This window comes from Mirounga angustirostris, unplaced genomic scaffold (assembly GCF_029215605.1).
Source record: "Mirounga angustirostris isolate CCGP_5_RB_7025 unplaced genomic scaffold, mMirAng1.0.hap1 SCAF_16, whole genome shotgun sequence".
In the NCBI taxonomy this organism is placed as follows: domain Eukaryota; kingdom Metazoa; phylum Chordata; class Mammalia; order Carnivora; family Phocidae; genus Mirounga; species Mirounga angustirostris.
In genome coordinates, this window is record NW_026991724.1 from 2,024,706 (window position 1) to 2,037,069 (window position 12,364).

A 12,364-nucleotide genomic window follows, 5' to 3' on the forward strand; every position below is an offset into this window, starting at 1 on the left:
GACGCAAAACCTGATAGAAAAATGGGCAAAAAACATGAACAGGCAACTCATTAAAAAAAAAAAAAGATACAAAAATGGCATCCACATTTGGTTCTCCAACCCTACTGAAAACTCTGAATCCCCTGTTGTAATTTAATAAACTTGTTTCTGCTCAAACCAGACATAGCAGACTCTGCTGTTTGCAGTTTATTTCATAAGCACAGGCTGTTTCCAGATATCAATCCACCTCAAAGCACAAAGACTTCCCAGCCTACAGTGTCTCCAAAAATTACTTATACAGACTGTGGAGACAGCTGCATGAAAGAGGAGTTCGTGGATATATTTTCAAGCAATCACAGTTTTATCACAACAGGAGGACTGCCTTCCGGGGTGAGCACCTTGAAGTTGGGAGTGTTACTGGGTTGGGTGAGCGCTGGTGTGTTTGCTTAAAAAGAATCCTCCCATCTTTTAGAGTTACACCTTGTCACCCAGACATATGTTATCTGCCTTTGGAATGTATTTTTCACCCAGATTTGAGTCTGGGTGTGACCTGTGTCTTGAGCCGTCACACCAGGGGGCGCAGCCTTGACTGGGATGGCACTGGGAAGCAGTCCAGTTCCTCCACGTTAGCCCTGCTTGTGCTTCTCAGAAACACCCAGGGGATCTAGAGGAGGTAGATCGGGTTTCAGCCTGGTGCAAGGTCCAGGGTAAGCAGAATGCCTTCTGAAACTCAATCGCAAAGCACAGAAACAACCTGAATGCACAGCAAGAGGGGATTAGTAGAAAATATCGTGGCATATCCAAACAGGATTCTAGGCTGCCCTTGAAAACCAGGAGTTACAAGAGAGTCTGTGACATGGGAAGACATCTGTGATATGTTGTTAAATGGAAAAAAGAGATCGCAAAATGTGGAGAAGAGCCCTATTTTTGTGGAGGATACCACTTCTGTAAAAACAGGTGTGCATATAGGGCGCCTGGGTGGCTCAGTTGGTTAAGCGACTGCCTTCGGCTCAGGTCATGATCCTGGAGTCCCTGGATCGAGTCCCACATCGGGCTCCCTGCTCGTCAGGGAGCCTGCTTCTCCCTCTGACCCTCCCCCCTCTCATGTGCTCTCTCTCTCTCTCTCTCTCATTCTCTCTGGCTCAAATAAATAATAAAAATAAAATCTTTAAAAAAAAATAGGTGTGCATATAAATATGTGTGAATACAACAGTGTCTAGGAGGATGTGTTTTAAAATGTTAATGTTGTTACGACTGAGAAGCGAGATTATGTGTGACTTTTACGTCGTCTTTTAGTGAGATACGATCTCTGTACAAGGAGTATGTATTACTCCATAATCAGGCAAAACAACGCTAATATATATGTATATTACTATGTATATATGTATAAAACTCCTAATTTATTTGCTTTAAAATAATCCATTAGAAAAATGTGCGTCTGCCAGGGTGGGGGCAATAAATTAGCCATTACCGTGGAAGCTGGGTGACAGGGACACAGGGAATCACCATACCAGTCAGATGACTTTTGGGTATGCTTGAGAATTTCCATAGTAGAAAGATAAGCAAAACACACAAAACCAAAAGCAGCAGTGAGGGGCGCCTGGGTGGCTCAGTCGTTAAGCGTCTGCCTTCGGCTCAGATCATGATCCCAGGGTCCTGGGATCAAGCCCCGCATCGGGCTCCCTGCTCTGCAGGAAGCCTGCTTCTCCCTCTCCCACTCCCCCTGCTTGTGTTCCCTCTTTGGCTGTGTCTCTCTCTGTCAAATAAATAAATAAAGTCTTAAAAAAAAGACAAAACCCAAAAGCAGCAGTGAATTAATTGTTGGCTTTCAGAGATATAACTATGGTTTGAGAAAGGCAAAAATGTGAAAAATGAACAAACATACAGAAGAAATAAGGTTCAGGACTTAACGAGAACCCATGAGCCACTGAGGGTGTGACCTCTTTAAGCCTCAGCTTCCCCAGCTATATAACAGGGAGGATCCTTGTCCACTGGCAGGCCTGTGATATGGACGTAAGTGATTATTTTCGTGGTTGCTCTTCGTCCAGAGAAGGACGCCAGATGCCTGAAAGCAAAACCTCCACTGCCCAACGCAGTTTTCAAATGTCGGTGTGCACTGGGGTCACCCGAGAGCTAGCATAAAGCAGAGTCCAAGACCCCAGCCCCTGGGAGTCTGACTCTACACCTGGGGTCAGGCTTAGGAAATGTCCATCTTAAATAAAAGCCCAGACAATTCTCTGCTGTGGAAATGCCGCACATAGCCAAAGGCCAAAGACACCCAGGAAAGCAGGTCTGCCCTGAAGGAAAACGTGCAGCACTGCAGAAACAGCGCCGGGCACAATGGGGACATTTGCCCATTTATGACTCCAGGTGGACTCAGTCAGCAAAGTCCAGGCTGGGAAAAACTGGCATGCAACAAATACGACCGGAGTCTCTGGTTTGCAGAAATAATGCATAAATGACATGTCACCTTTGTACTTTCCTCCGGGAGGGACAGAGCCTGGGCAACTGACTTATGTCAGGACGTGGTTCCAACACGCACAAGCTGCACAGCCCTGGGCCCACGGTGACCGGTCCACATCTGTAAAACGGAACAATAGCAGCAGCTCTCAGAACCAGGCACACAGAGTTGTGGCGATCACATGAGGTGATCAGGAGCTGAGGCACCAAGCAAGGGTGCCGTCGGTAAGAGTAGGGACCCACTTCTTAAGGCCTGCACATAAGGGGTTTTGGGTCTCTTTGTTTTCTGTCTCAGAAAGACAGAGCCTCGGACAAAGGAAAAATGAAACTCAGTAGGTATCTCCAACTGGACACCATGCACACCCCTCAATGAACCCTCAGGGAAAGGTAAGTGGGGGATCCCGGCACAGAGGCTGTGTGTGCACCTGAGCCCCGACTGCTCGAGGAGCTCTGGTCTTAACTGGACTCTCAACCTTAGCCCTGTTTTCATTTTCCTATCCCAACGTAGCCTCTAGGCTCCTCCTCTAGGGCTGGGTTGTAAACGAGAAGGGAGAAGTGGGGTGACAGGGCGGGGGGTGGGGTGCAGGTGGCCGAGCCCTGGCCACAGCCCTGGCCCTGCCTCCGCAGCAAAGTCACCAGTGTCGCCACTCCGGACACAGGAAGTCATCCAGGCACACCACGTCTTCATTACAAAAGCGTTTCTTTGGGGCATTTGGGGTGAACTCCCAGTCTTTCCCTCGCTCTCTTTCTCAAAAATAGTATTAATTTATACTCCGTTCCAGCTTTATGGAAAACGTAGACAGACCTACTGTTCTGCCCTAGACCTACGCCGTGAGCTCCCGAGGGCAGGGCCCATGGCACCGTTGATGCCTGGCCTGAGTTAGGCACGTTGCAGGTATGTTCACTCCTGGGAGTGAACTTGCTGTCCCACTCAGCGTCTCACCGGGCATCTCTCCTTGTCTGAACACATGGCCTGCTTCCCTTTTACCTGCAACCCCTTTGACTGTGTGGAGGAAGGCCCCACCATCTGACTTAACACTGCGCCCCACCTCCCCAGCCTCCTCCCATGGATCCTCAGGCCCTCCACTTTGTAGGAGGTGGAGGAATGTTCAAATCCCACCTGAAGCCAGGGATCACCTTTTGCAGAGAGAGGGGACAGAACCAGCTCCAAACAGCCCGGAGCTGGAGGCTGTTTTAGGGAAGGAGCCCTAGGTGGGAGGGAGAACAGCGGCTGGCTAAGAGAACCACAGCCCCACGGCCAGGCCTGAGGGACAACACTGGGAGGGACTGGCAGGTCGTCGTCCACTCTCCCCTCCAGGAGGCTCCTAGCTGCTTCCTGGGAAAGGGAACAGTATGCGAAGAGAAAGCTCCCGCAGATGGGTGGCCATCTGCTTTGGAGACAGGAGTCTAGGCCGTCTGTTCCTTAAAGTGGACGAGCTGGGTCTCATTCCTCTTGGAGGCCCCCAAGTCCTTAGTGGGGTCTAGTCCTGCAGGGTAGCGATTCACTATCCGCGGAGCTGAATTAAATTGCGCTGGAGTGAGGGGAAATCACGCTGTAAGAGTGTCCAGGGGCAGCCATGACAAATGACCGCAGACCGGGGGCTTCACATGACAGAAATGTTCTTCTGCAGTCAGACGTCCAAAGGCAAGAGGTCCGCAGGGCTGTGCTCCCTCCACAGGCTCTAGGGGAGGGTCTTTTCTACCTCTTCTAGCTCCTGATGGCTCCAGGCATGCCCTGGCTCTAAACCTCTGCCTGTTTTCAATGGCGTCCCCCATCCCTGAGTCTCTGCTTGTTGTTTCCTATTACAAAGGACACTCTCATTTTGATTCTTACCTAAAGTATATCTGCAAAGACCCTATTTCCAAAAAAATTCACATCCTGAGGTTCTGGGTGGACATGACCTTTTGGGGGACAACACCATTCTGGCCATTACACACATTCCACAGCACATCGCACAGCAAAAAGTGGCAAGAAGGCAGTCAAGAGTTGGGGGGCCTTGATCCTGGTACTTGTGGCTCAGCTGTCCCAGCTGTCTGGGCCCTCTGTTCGCACCTCTGACCTCCACTGCCAGCTGGGAGTGGGGTCCTGGCTTCCTTTTACACATGGAGGCTTGAGTGAGTGGCCAAGGTCACAGAGCTGGCTGTACCTGGGACCGGAACACAGGTCAGCTTGACACCATCACTTGGGGGCTTCACAGCCTGGCTGGGCTGGATTGGAGGGACCCTCAGTGCTGGAGGGCCCTGAGATCTTTCCGCTCCGAGGAACCTAATTAACCAAGAGAAGGCAAAGGTGTTGACTCGCCTTGATTTTCACATTGCTTTACTTCCACATATCATAAATTTTGGAATGTGGCTACTTTCCTGGAATCACTTGGAAAGGTGAGGTCAAAGAGAACAAGGATTAATTTAATTATTTATAGAAATTAGTCTGTAATGGGAAATGAGATAGGGAGACCCAACGGAGCCAGACTTTCCCCTGCTGCCTATGCAGATTTTACACTCCTTAGGATTGTCACCCAGATGCTGGGATGTCTGGGAGTGTCACCCGGTTGCTGGGATGTCTGGGGCTGTCACCCAGTTGCTGGGATGTATGGGAGTTTCACCCAGTTGCTGGGATGTCTGGGACTGTCGACCAGATGCTGGGATGTCTGGGACTGTCACCTGGATGCCAGGATGTCTGGGAGTGTCACTGGTTGCTGGGATGTCTGGGGCTGTCACCCGGTTGCTGGGATGTATGGGAGTTTCACCCAGTTGCTGGGATGTCTGGGACTGTCGACCAGATGCTGGGATGTCTGGGACTGTCACCTGGATGCCAGGATGTCTGGGAGTGTCACTGGTTGCTGGGATGTCTGGGGCTGTCACCCGGTTGCTGGGATGTATGGGAGTTTCACCCAGTTGCTGGGATGTCTGGGACTGTCGACCAGATGCTGGGATGTCTGGGACTGTCACCTGGATGCCAGGATGTCTGGGAGTGTCACTGGTTGCTGGGATGTCTGGGGCTGTCACCCGGTTGCTGGGATGTATGGGAGTTTCACCCAGTTGCTGGGATGTCTGGGACTGTCGACCAGATGCTGGGATGTCTGGGACTGTCACCTGGATGCCAGGATGTCTGGGAGTGTCACTGGTTGCTGGGATGTCTGGGGCTGTCACCCGGTTGCTGGGATGTATGGGAGTTTCACCCAGTTGCTGGGATGTCTGGGACTGTCGACCAGATGCTGGGATGTCTGGGACTGTCACCTGGATGCCAGGATGTCTGGGAGTGTCACTGGTTGCTGGGATGTCTGGGGCTGTCACCCGGTTGCTGGGATGTATGGGAGTTTCACCCAGTTGCTGGGATGTCTGGGACTGTCGACCAGATGCTGGGATGTCTGGGACTGTCACCTGGATGCCAGGATGTCTGGGAGTGTCACTGGTTGCTGGGATGTCTGGGGCTGTCACCCGGTTGCTGGGATGTATGGGAGTTTCACCCAGTTGCTGGGATGTCTGGGACTGTCGACCAGATGCTGGGATGTCTGGGACTGTCACCTGGATGCCAGGATGTCTGGGAGTGTCACTGGTTGCTGGGATGTCTGGGGCTGTCACCCGGTTGCTGGGATGTATGGGAGTTTCACCCAGTTGCTGGGATGTCTGGGACTGTCGACCAGATGCTGGGATGTCTGGGACTGTCACCTGGATGCCAGGATGTCTGGGAGTGTCACTGGTTGCTGGGATGTCTGGACTGTCGACCAGATGCTGGGATGTCTGGGACTGTCACCTGGTTGTCGGATGTCTGGGACTGTCACCTGGATGCCAGGATGTCTGGGAGTGTCACTGGTTGCTGGGATGTCTGGGGCTGTCACCCGGTTGCTGGGATGTCTGGGACTGTCGACCAGATGCTGGGATGTCTGGGACTGTCACCTGGATGCCAGGATGTCTGGGAGTGTCACTGGTTGCTGGGATGTCTGGGGCTGTCACCCGGTTGCTGGGATGTATGGGAGTTTCACCCAGTTGCTGGGATGTCTGGGACTGTCGACCAGATGCTGGGATGTCTGGGACTGTCACCTGGATGCCAGGATGTCTGGGAGTGTCACTGGTTGCTGGGATGTCTGGGGCTGTCACCTGGATGCCAGGATGTCTGGGAGTGTCACTGGTTGCTGGGATGTCTGGACTGTCGACCAGATGCTGGGATGTCTGGGACTGTCACCTGGTTGTCGGATGTCTGGGACTGTCACCTGGATGCCAGGATGTCTGGGAGTGTCACTGGTTGCTGGGATGTCTGGGGCTGTCACCCGGTTGCTGGGATGTCTGGGACTGTCGACCAGATGCTGGGATGTCTGGGACTGTCACCTGGATGCCAGGATGTCTGGGAGTGTCACTGGTTGCTGGGATGTCTGGACTGTCGACCAGATGCTGGGATGTCTGGGACTGTCACCTGGTTGTCGGATGTCTGGGACTGTCACCTGGATGCCAGGATGTCTGGGAGTGTCACTGGTTGCTGGGATGTCTGGGGCTGTCACCCGGTTGCTGGGATGTCTGGGACTGTCGACCAGATGCTGGGATGTCTGGGACTGTCACCTGGATGCCAGGATGTCTGGGAGTGTCACTGGTTGCTGGGATGTCTGGACTGTCGACCAGATGCTGGGATGTCTGGGACTGTCACCTGGTTGTCGGATGTCTGGGACTGTCACCTGGATGCCAGGATGTCTGGGAGTGTCACTGGTTGCTGGGATGTCTGGGACTGTCACCTGGATGCTTTCTCCTCCTGTCACTGGCCAAGAGCCCCGGAGTGGCTCTGGGAAATTTCGCCCAAGGAGTGGAGAGGGGTCAGGGAGTGGGAAGCAGATTTTCTTTTTCTCCCTCATGTGGCTCTACAAAATCTGTCCAACCTTGAAGTCCTAAAGCTGGAGAAGGTCTTGTTAGAAAGTTTACAGCACCTTGGACCTGTCCTGAAGAACTGCGCGCATGGGTCCAGTCCTTCCTCTCGGGCACTGCTGAGAAGCAGGCCGTGAGCTCCGCAAGGCAGGCAGAGCAGGGCAGCGCGCACCCCTGGCCCCAGGCCTCAGGCCCTGGCACACACAGCTGCTGAACCAGTGAGCCCGCACGTGAGTCACAAGACACCCGCAGCCGAGACCTAGCGGCAGGGCGGGGAGAACGGGCGGCTGCTCCGGAGGGCAGCGGGTTCCACACCCAAGGCCTGCAACTGCAGGGTGTCCAGGGGATGGGGCGCGCCGGCCTCGGCTCAGCCTGCAGCCCGGCGCCACGCACGGGCCCGGGCAGGCGGGCGCCGTTGCGCTCTCTCCACTCCCCGCTCGCGGACAGGAGCCTGGCTTAACAGCGGCTCCCTCCGGGCGAGGGCTCCCCAAGGCAGGCGGGTCGGCTCGCACGGGCGGGCGCCGGCCCTCCGTAAGCTCACGACCTTCTCGCGAGCCCCCCGGGCGGTAAGAATTACCCTCAGGTTCCGCGGCGGCGCCCAGGGCTCAGAGAGGCCAAGCGACTCGGCCAAGGTCACACAGCTTCGCTGACGGAGCACCGGGTCGCGCGGCTCGGGGCTCCGGAGCCCCGCTCCTGCAGCTTTCCGGGGACGCTCGCCGCCTCCCTACGGTGACGCCCGGGAGTCACACGGAAGGCCGGACGCCCGACTTCCACCTCAAACAATGCTCGGCGCAAATCTGCGGGAACAAAAGCGAGCAGGAATCCGCCCCGGGTTTTCCGCCGCGCCGGCCCCGCGGGCCGCCGAGGGGCGGGACGGGGCGGCTCCGACGTGATCGACAGCCCTGGGGAGGCGTGGCCGCGGCGGGGGCGAATCGGATTGGGGCCTCGGAACAATCACGGGCCGAGAAGGGGCAGCCCGAGCCAATCGGCGAGGGGGGCGGGCCTGACCGGCACGGCTGTCGCGAGAGGCGGCCACCCCGCCCACTTGCGCCTCGTCCCGGCGCCCGTCAGCAGCGAGCGCGGCGGCGCTCGGCCCGGATCCGTCCGCGGCGCGGGGAGAGGCCGGAGCGCGAGCCCGCGCGAGTGCCGGCAGAGATCCCTCCGCCGCCGCCGCCGCCGCCGCCGCCGCGCCCGCCAGTCCCTGCGCGCCCCGCGCCCGCCCGCCGCTCCTGACGCGCCCGCCCGCCGCCCGCGGCCTCCGACCCGGCAACGGCCGGCCGGCCCAGGCGCGGCGGCGGCGGCGGCGGCGGCGGAGGACGAGGAGGAGGGGCAGCAGCCGCCGCGGCAGCAGCAGCAGGAGGAGGAGGCATGGCCCGGGCGGCTCCGGCGGGGGGCGGCCCGCAGTGACAGACCCTGCGGCGCGGGGGGAGATGGGGGCGGCCGCCTCCCGGACGACGACGACGACGACGACGAGGAGCGGCCGCCGCCGCCGCCGCGCACCGGCCGCCGCTGGGGACGGGCGCGGGCCAGGAGCCCGCCCGTGAGCGGGGGGCCCGCGGCCGCTCGCCGCCCCCGGCCGCCCCGGCCGCCCCGGGCCCCCCCGGCGCCCCGCGCGCGCCCGCCCGCCGGCCCCTGGCGGGGGTCCCGCCCGCGGCGCGCGCCCCCGGCCCCGGCCCCGGCGCGGCCCGCGGCGCCCGCCCGCCCTCGCCCGGCCCCGGCCCCGGCCCGCGCGCCCCCGGCCCCGGCCCCGGCGCGCCCCGGCCCCCCGCGCCCCGCGCCCGCCCGCGCCCCCGGCCCCGGCCGGCGGCCCCCGGCCCCGGGGCGCGGCGCGGCGCGGGCGGCAGCATGGTGGAGAAGCGCTGCCCGCTGCAGAGGGACGGCGTGTACCGCTGGTTCTCGGAGCTGCCGTCGCCGCAGCGCGTGGAGTTCCTGTGCGGCCTGCTGGACCTGTGCATCCCGCTCGAGCTGCGCTTCCTCGGCTCGTGCCTCGAGGACCTGGCCCGCAAGGACTACCACTCGCTGCGCGACTCGGAGATCAAGGCCAACAACCCGGCTGACCTGGGCAGCCTCACCAACCTGACGGACGAGGTGGTGCGCAGCAAGCTGCTCGTGTCGCTGGCGCTGCTGGGCTCGGAGCAGCGCGAGGCGGCGGGCGTGCTCTACCGCACGCTCACGCACATCGACTCCATCATCCACAACTACGGGCTGCAGCTCAACGAGGGCCGCACGGGCGATGAGTTCCTGCTGCTCTTCACCATGGCCTCCAACCACCCGGCCTTCAGCTTCCACCAGAAGCAGGTGCTGCGCCAGGAGCTCACGCAGATCCAGAGCAGCCTGAGCGGCGGCGGCCACGGCGGCAAGAGCGCGCTGCCCACCTGCCCGGCCTGCCACAAGGTGCGTCCCCCGCGCCGCCGCGCGCCCCGGGGGCGGTCGCGCAGGTTGCGGGGCGCCTGGCCCTGGGGAGGCCCGCGCGGTCGGAGTTCGCGGCCCCTTGGTGCCGTTCCTTCCTTCTCGCCCGTGGCCGCGAGCGCCGTACGGCCTTTGTCCCCTTAATCGGGCCCTTGGGCGACAGATCACTTACGCTTGGTGTCGCCCGGATTTCTCCACATCTGGTGTTCCTTGGCAGGAAGGGAAGCCGTCGGCGAGGTGGAGATGGGAACCTTAGCGGGCGGCGCGGGGGCTGTGCGGCGCCCCGCACGGCCTGCGGGTTCCCTTGGTGGGGCGGGTGTCGCCGCGGGGCAGCTGCGGAGCCCGGCTCCGTGACAGGCACAGAAACACGTCTGCAGCCCTGGACGCATGCGGGACGCCTGCCTTTGTGGGAGCAGATGCGGGGTCTGCCGGGAGGCCCAGGGTGTTGGTCTCCAAACTAAACAGGAAGGGCATCGTGGTCATCCACTTGGGAATGTGAACTTTTGTCTAAATGTTTCAAAACTACGTAAACACCAAATGCTCGGGGCTCAGACTCGTTTTTCACAGCCCAGGGGACCCGGTGCCAAAGTGGTGCTCCAGGAAAAAGGGTTTTTCTTTGACCCAGCGTGGCGTGTGTTCAGATGACACGGGGACGCGTGGGGAGGAGACTGCAGGCAGGACCAGCGGTGCTGGGTGCCTTTTCCGTGGCTGAGCTGTTTTCAGGGAACGCTTGGGTCCTCTCTGGTTTGCTGCTGCTGGCTTTCAAGCTCTCAACTCTGGGTTGTGGCTTTCCTTCTTTAATGTTTTTCTCTGGGCTGTGGTTGTGGTGCCTCCATTGGTTTTAATCTGTGTCTCGTCTGTTTTTGGTGATGTGGAGCTCTGAGACTGTGGTTTTCTTTTGAAACGTGTGTTCGGCTGCCACTGTGAATCTCATGTTGTGCACTGGGCAGAAAGATGGTATTTCAGCTGTAACAAAGGGAAAGCAGCGTCCTAGGCAGTGTGGTTGTGTGTGGGGGGCTCAGCCGGCTTTGGGGTGCCAGTGCCCCATCAGCTGTTCATGGGATCTCAGTCCCTGATGATTCGTTTCGCGTGCTGCTAGCCTTCTGTTTAGATGCCGTGCACTAATGTCTGGGGTTCTTTCTCCACTCCTGTTCAGCTCTCGAAGGTAATTCTTTTGTGTATACGGATTCATCCCTTTATAAAAGGGGAAGATGGTGATTGTTATTTTGGTGGGGCAGGAGCTGGCTCTAGAACGAAAATATGCTTTAGAAGAGAGCCTTTCTTTCTGTCAAGTGAGAAATCCCTCTGGTGACGCAAAGGGCCAGTCTCCCCCCCCCCCCCCACCCCTGCCCACACACTCGCAACTGGCCAGCTGTGTGACCTTGGCCAGAACCCCGCCTCCTCTTGGTGTTTCCTGTGAAGTAGGTGGCAGGTTACCTGCCTCCTGGGCTTGTTGGAGGGCTACATGAGGTCACGCGTGACGTACCCAGCAGATGTGCAGGGACTGCTCCCTTCTCTGCCAGGTCCATCCTCTCTGGGTTTTTATGGAGGAGTGCTGACTTCGGCAGGGCACGTTGTTACAGAGTGAAATATTTATGTCTCAGAGGGTTCCTGTTTTCTAAATTGATTTTTGAGTAGTTGCTTGGAGCTGACAATTTTTTCTGTTTATCCGTGGGAAATTGGAGAATTCTGCCTGACCCTTAATAATGACGTTATGGTGAGTAACCTTAGAGCTATATTGCTTCCATATTTCAGAGCCACCATGGTGTCTAGTTTTCCCCACGTTCCCTCTGTCACTGCTAAACTAATTTCAGTCTCATTCATGTAACTTTCTGTTACTGTTAAGATCTGATGCACCCTTTGCTGCTTTTGGAGGCGGTCCCTCCGGTGAAATCTAAGTAGTCTGAGTGTTTTCCGTTTTAGTGTCTCTGGATCTAATGTTTACTGTCATCCTGGGAAAACAGCCCCATTAAAGCTCTGCTTGCATTTCTTTTGTAAGCTGTTTTTATTCTCTTTTGAACTCTTTGAGCTTAGAGGCTTTGTGTTTATCCTTTAGGGATGAAGACGAGGGTTTGATTTTTTTCTTTTCTTTGTTTAAAGTGATAGTTCTTATAACGATGTTTTCTGATATAGTCATGATTTGCAATTGCATCTTCAAACCCTCACTGTGTTATTTGATAATCCTTCCCGCTCAGAGGACAAGCAGAAGGCATTTAAGAGTGTGAATGACGTAAAATAGAAATTTTCACGTCCGAGAAGGAAAGCAGTCGGCACGGCAAAGCTGATGGTAGATTGCGGTAGCCTTGCCGCGCTCAGGAGCCGACAGGTGCTGTAGGTACGCTGCTCCTCGGGGTTCCGTGTGAGCTAGTGATAAAAGTTGCCTGGGACTCTTCAACTCTCTTCCTAGTTAAGTAAAAAGCTGTAGTTTTGGAAAAAGTTTAACTTTATCCTTTGCGGTCTTTTTTTGATGTAAATGATAATGTGTTATAGGTATATGCTTTTTTAAAGTTTTTGAGATTTAACCGCCTTCTTAGCACAGTGGGCAGCGCGTCAGTCTCATAAAGTTTTTGAGATTTAATTTTTTTTTTTTAAAGATTTTATTTATTTATTTGGCAGAGAGAGAGATAGAGCAGGAACACAAGCAGGGGGAGTGGGAGAGGGAGAA

General features: G+C 56.8%; 2 protein-coding genes across 10 annotated transcripts in view; one reads left to right on the forward strand and one right to left on the reverse strand.

Moving 5' to 3' along the window:
* JPH3 (junctophilin 3) overlaps window positions 1-8,027 on the reverse strand; it is a 159,691-nt gene extending 151,664 nt beyond the window's left edge. For 2 of the 5 annotated variants that reach the window (XR_010408147.1, XR_010408146.1), the window contains exons 1-2: window positions 7,868-8,027; window positions 2,450-4,705 (exon numbers count right to left, since the gene is read on the reverse strand). The gene's annotated coding sequence lies outside the window, so the exon portion shown is untranslated. Of the gene's footprint in view, window positions 1-2,449; window positions 4,706-7,352 lie in introns of all 5 variants that reach the window. The other 3 variants (XM_064581001.1, XM_064581002.1, XM_064581000.1) reach the window with 3 other exon arrangements.
* Window positions 8,028-9,065: 1,038 nt separating this feature from the next.
* ZCCHC14 (zinc finger CCHC-type containing 14) overlaps window positions 9,066-12,364 on the forward strand; it is a 55,598-nt gene continuing 52,299 nt past the window's right edge. For 4 of the 5 annotated variants that reach the window (XM_054511213.2, XM_054511214.2, XM_054511215.2 and 1 more), the window contains exon 1: window positions 9,067-9,684. In XM_054511213.2, coding sequence (XP_054367188.2) covers window positions 9,136-9,684 — 549 coding nt within the window. In that variant the 5' untranslated portion in view covers window positions 9,067-9,135. Of the gene's footprint in view, window positions 9,685-12,364 lie in introns of all 5 variants that reach the window. The other variant, XM_064580998.1, reaches the window with a different exon arrangement.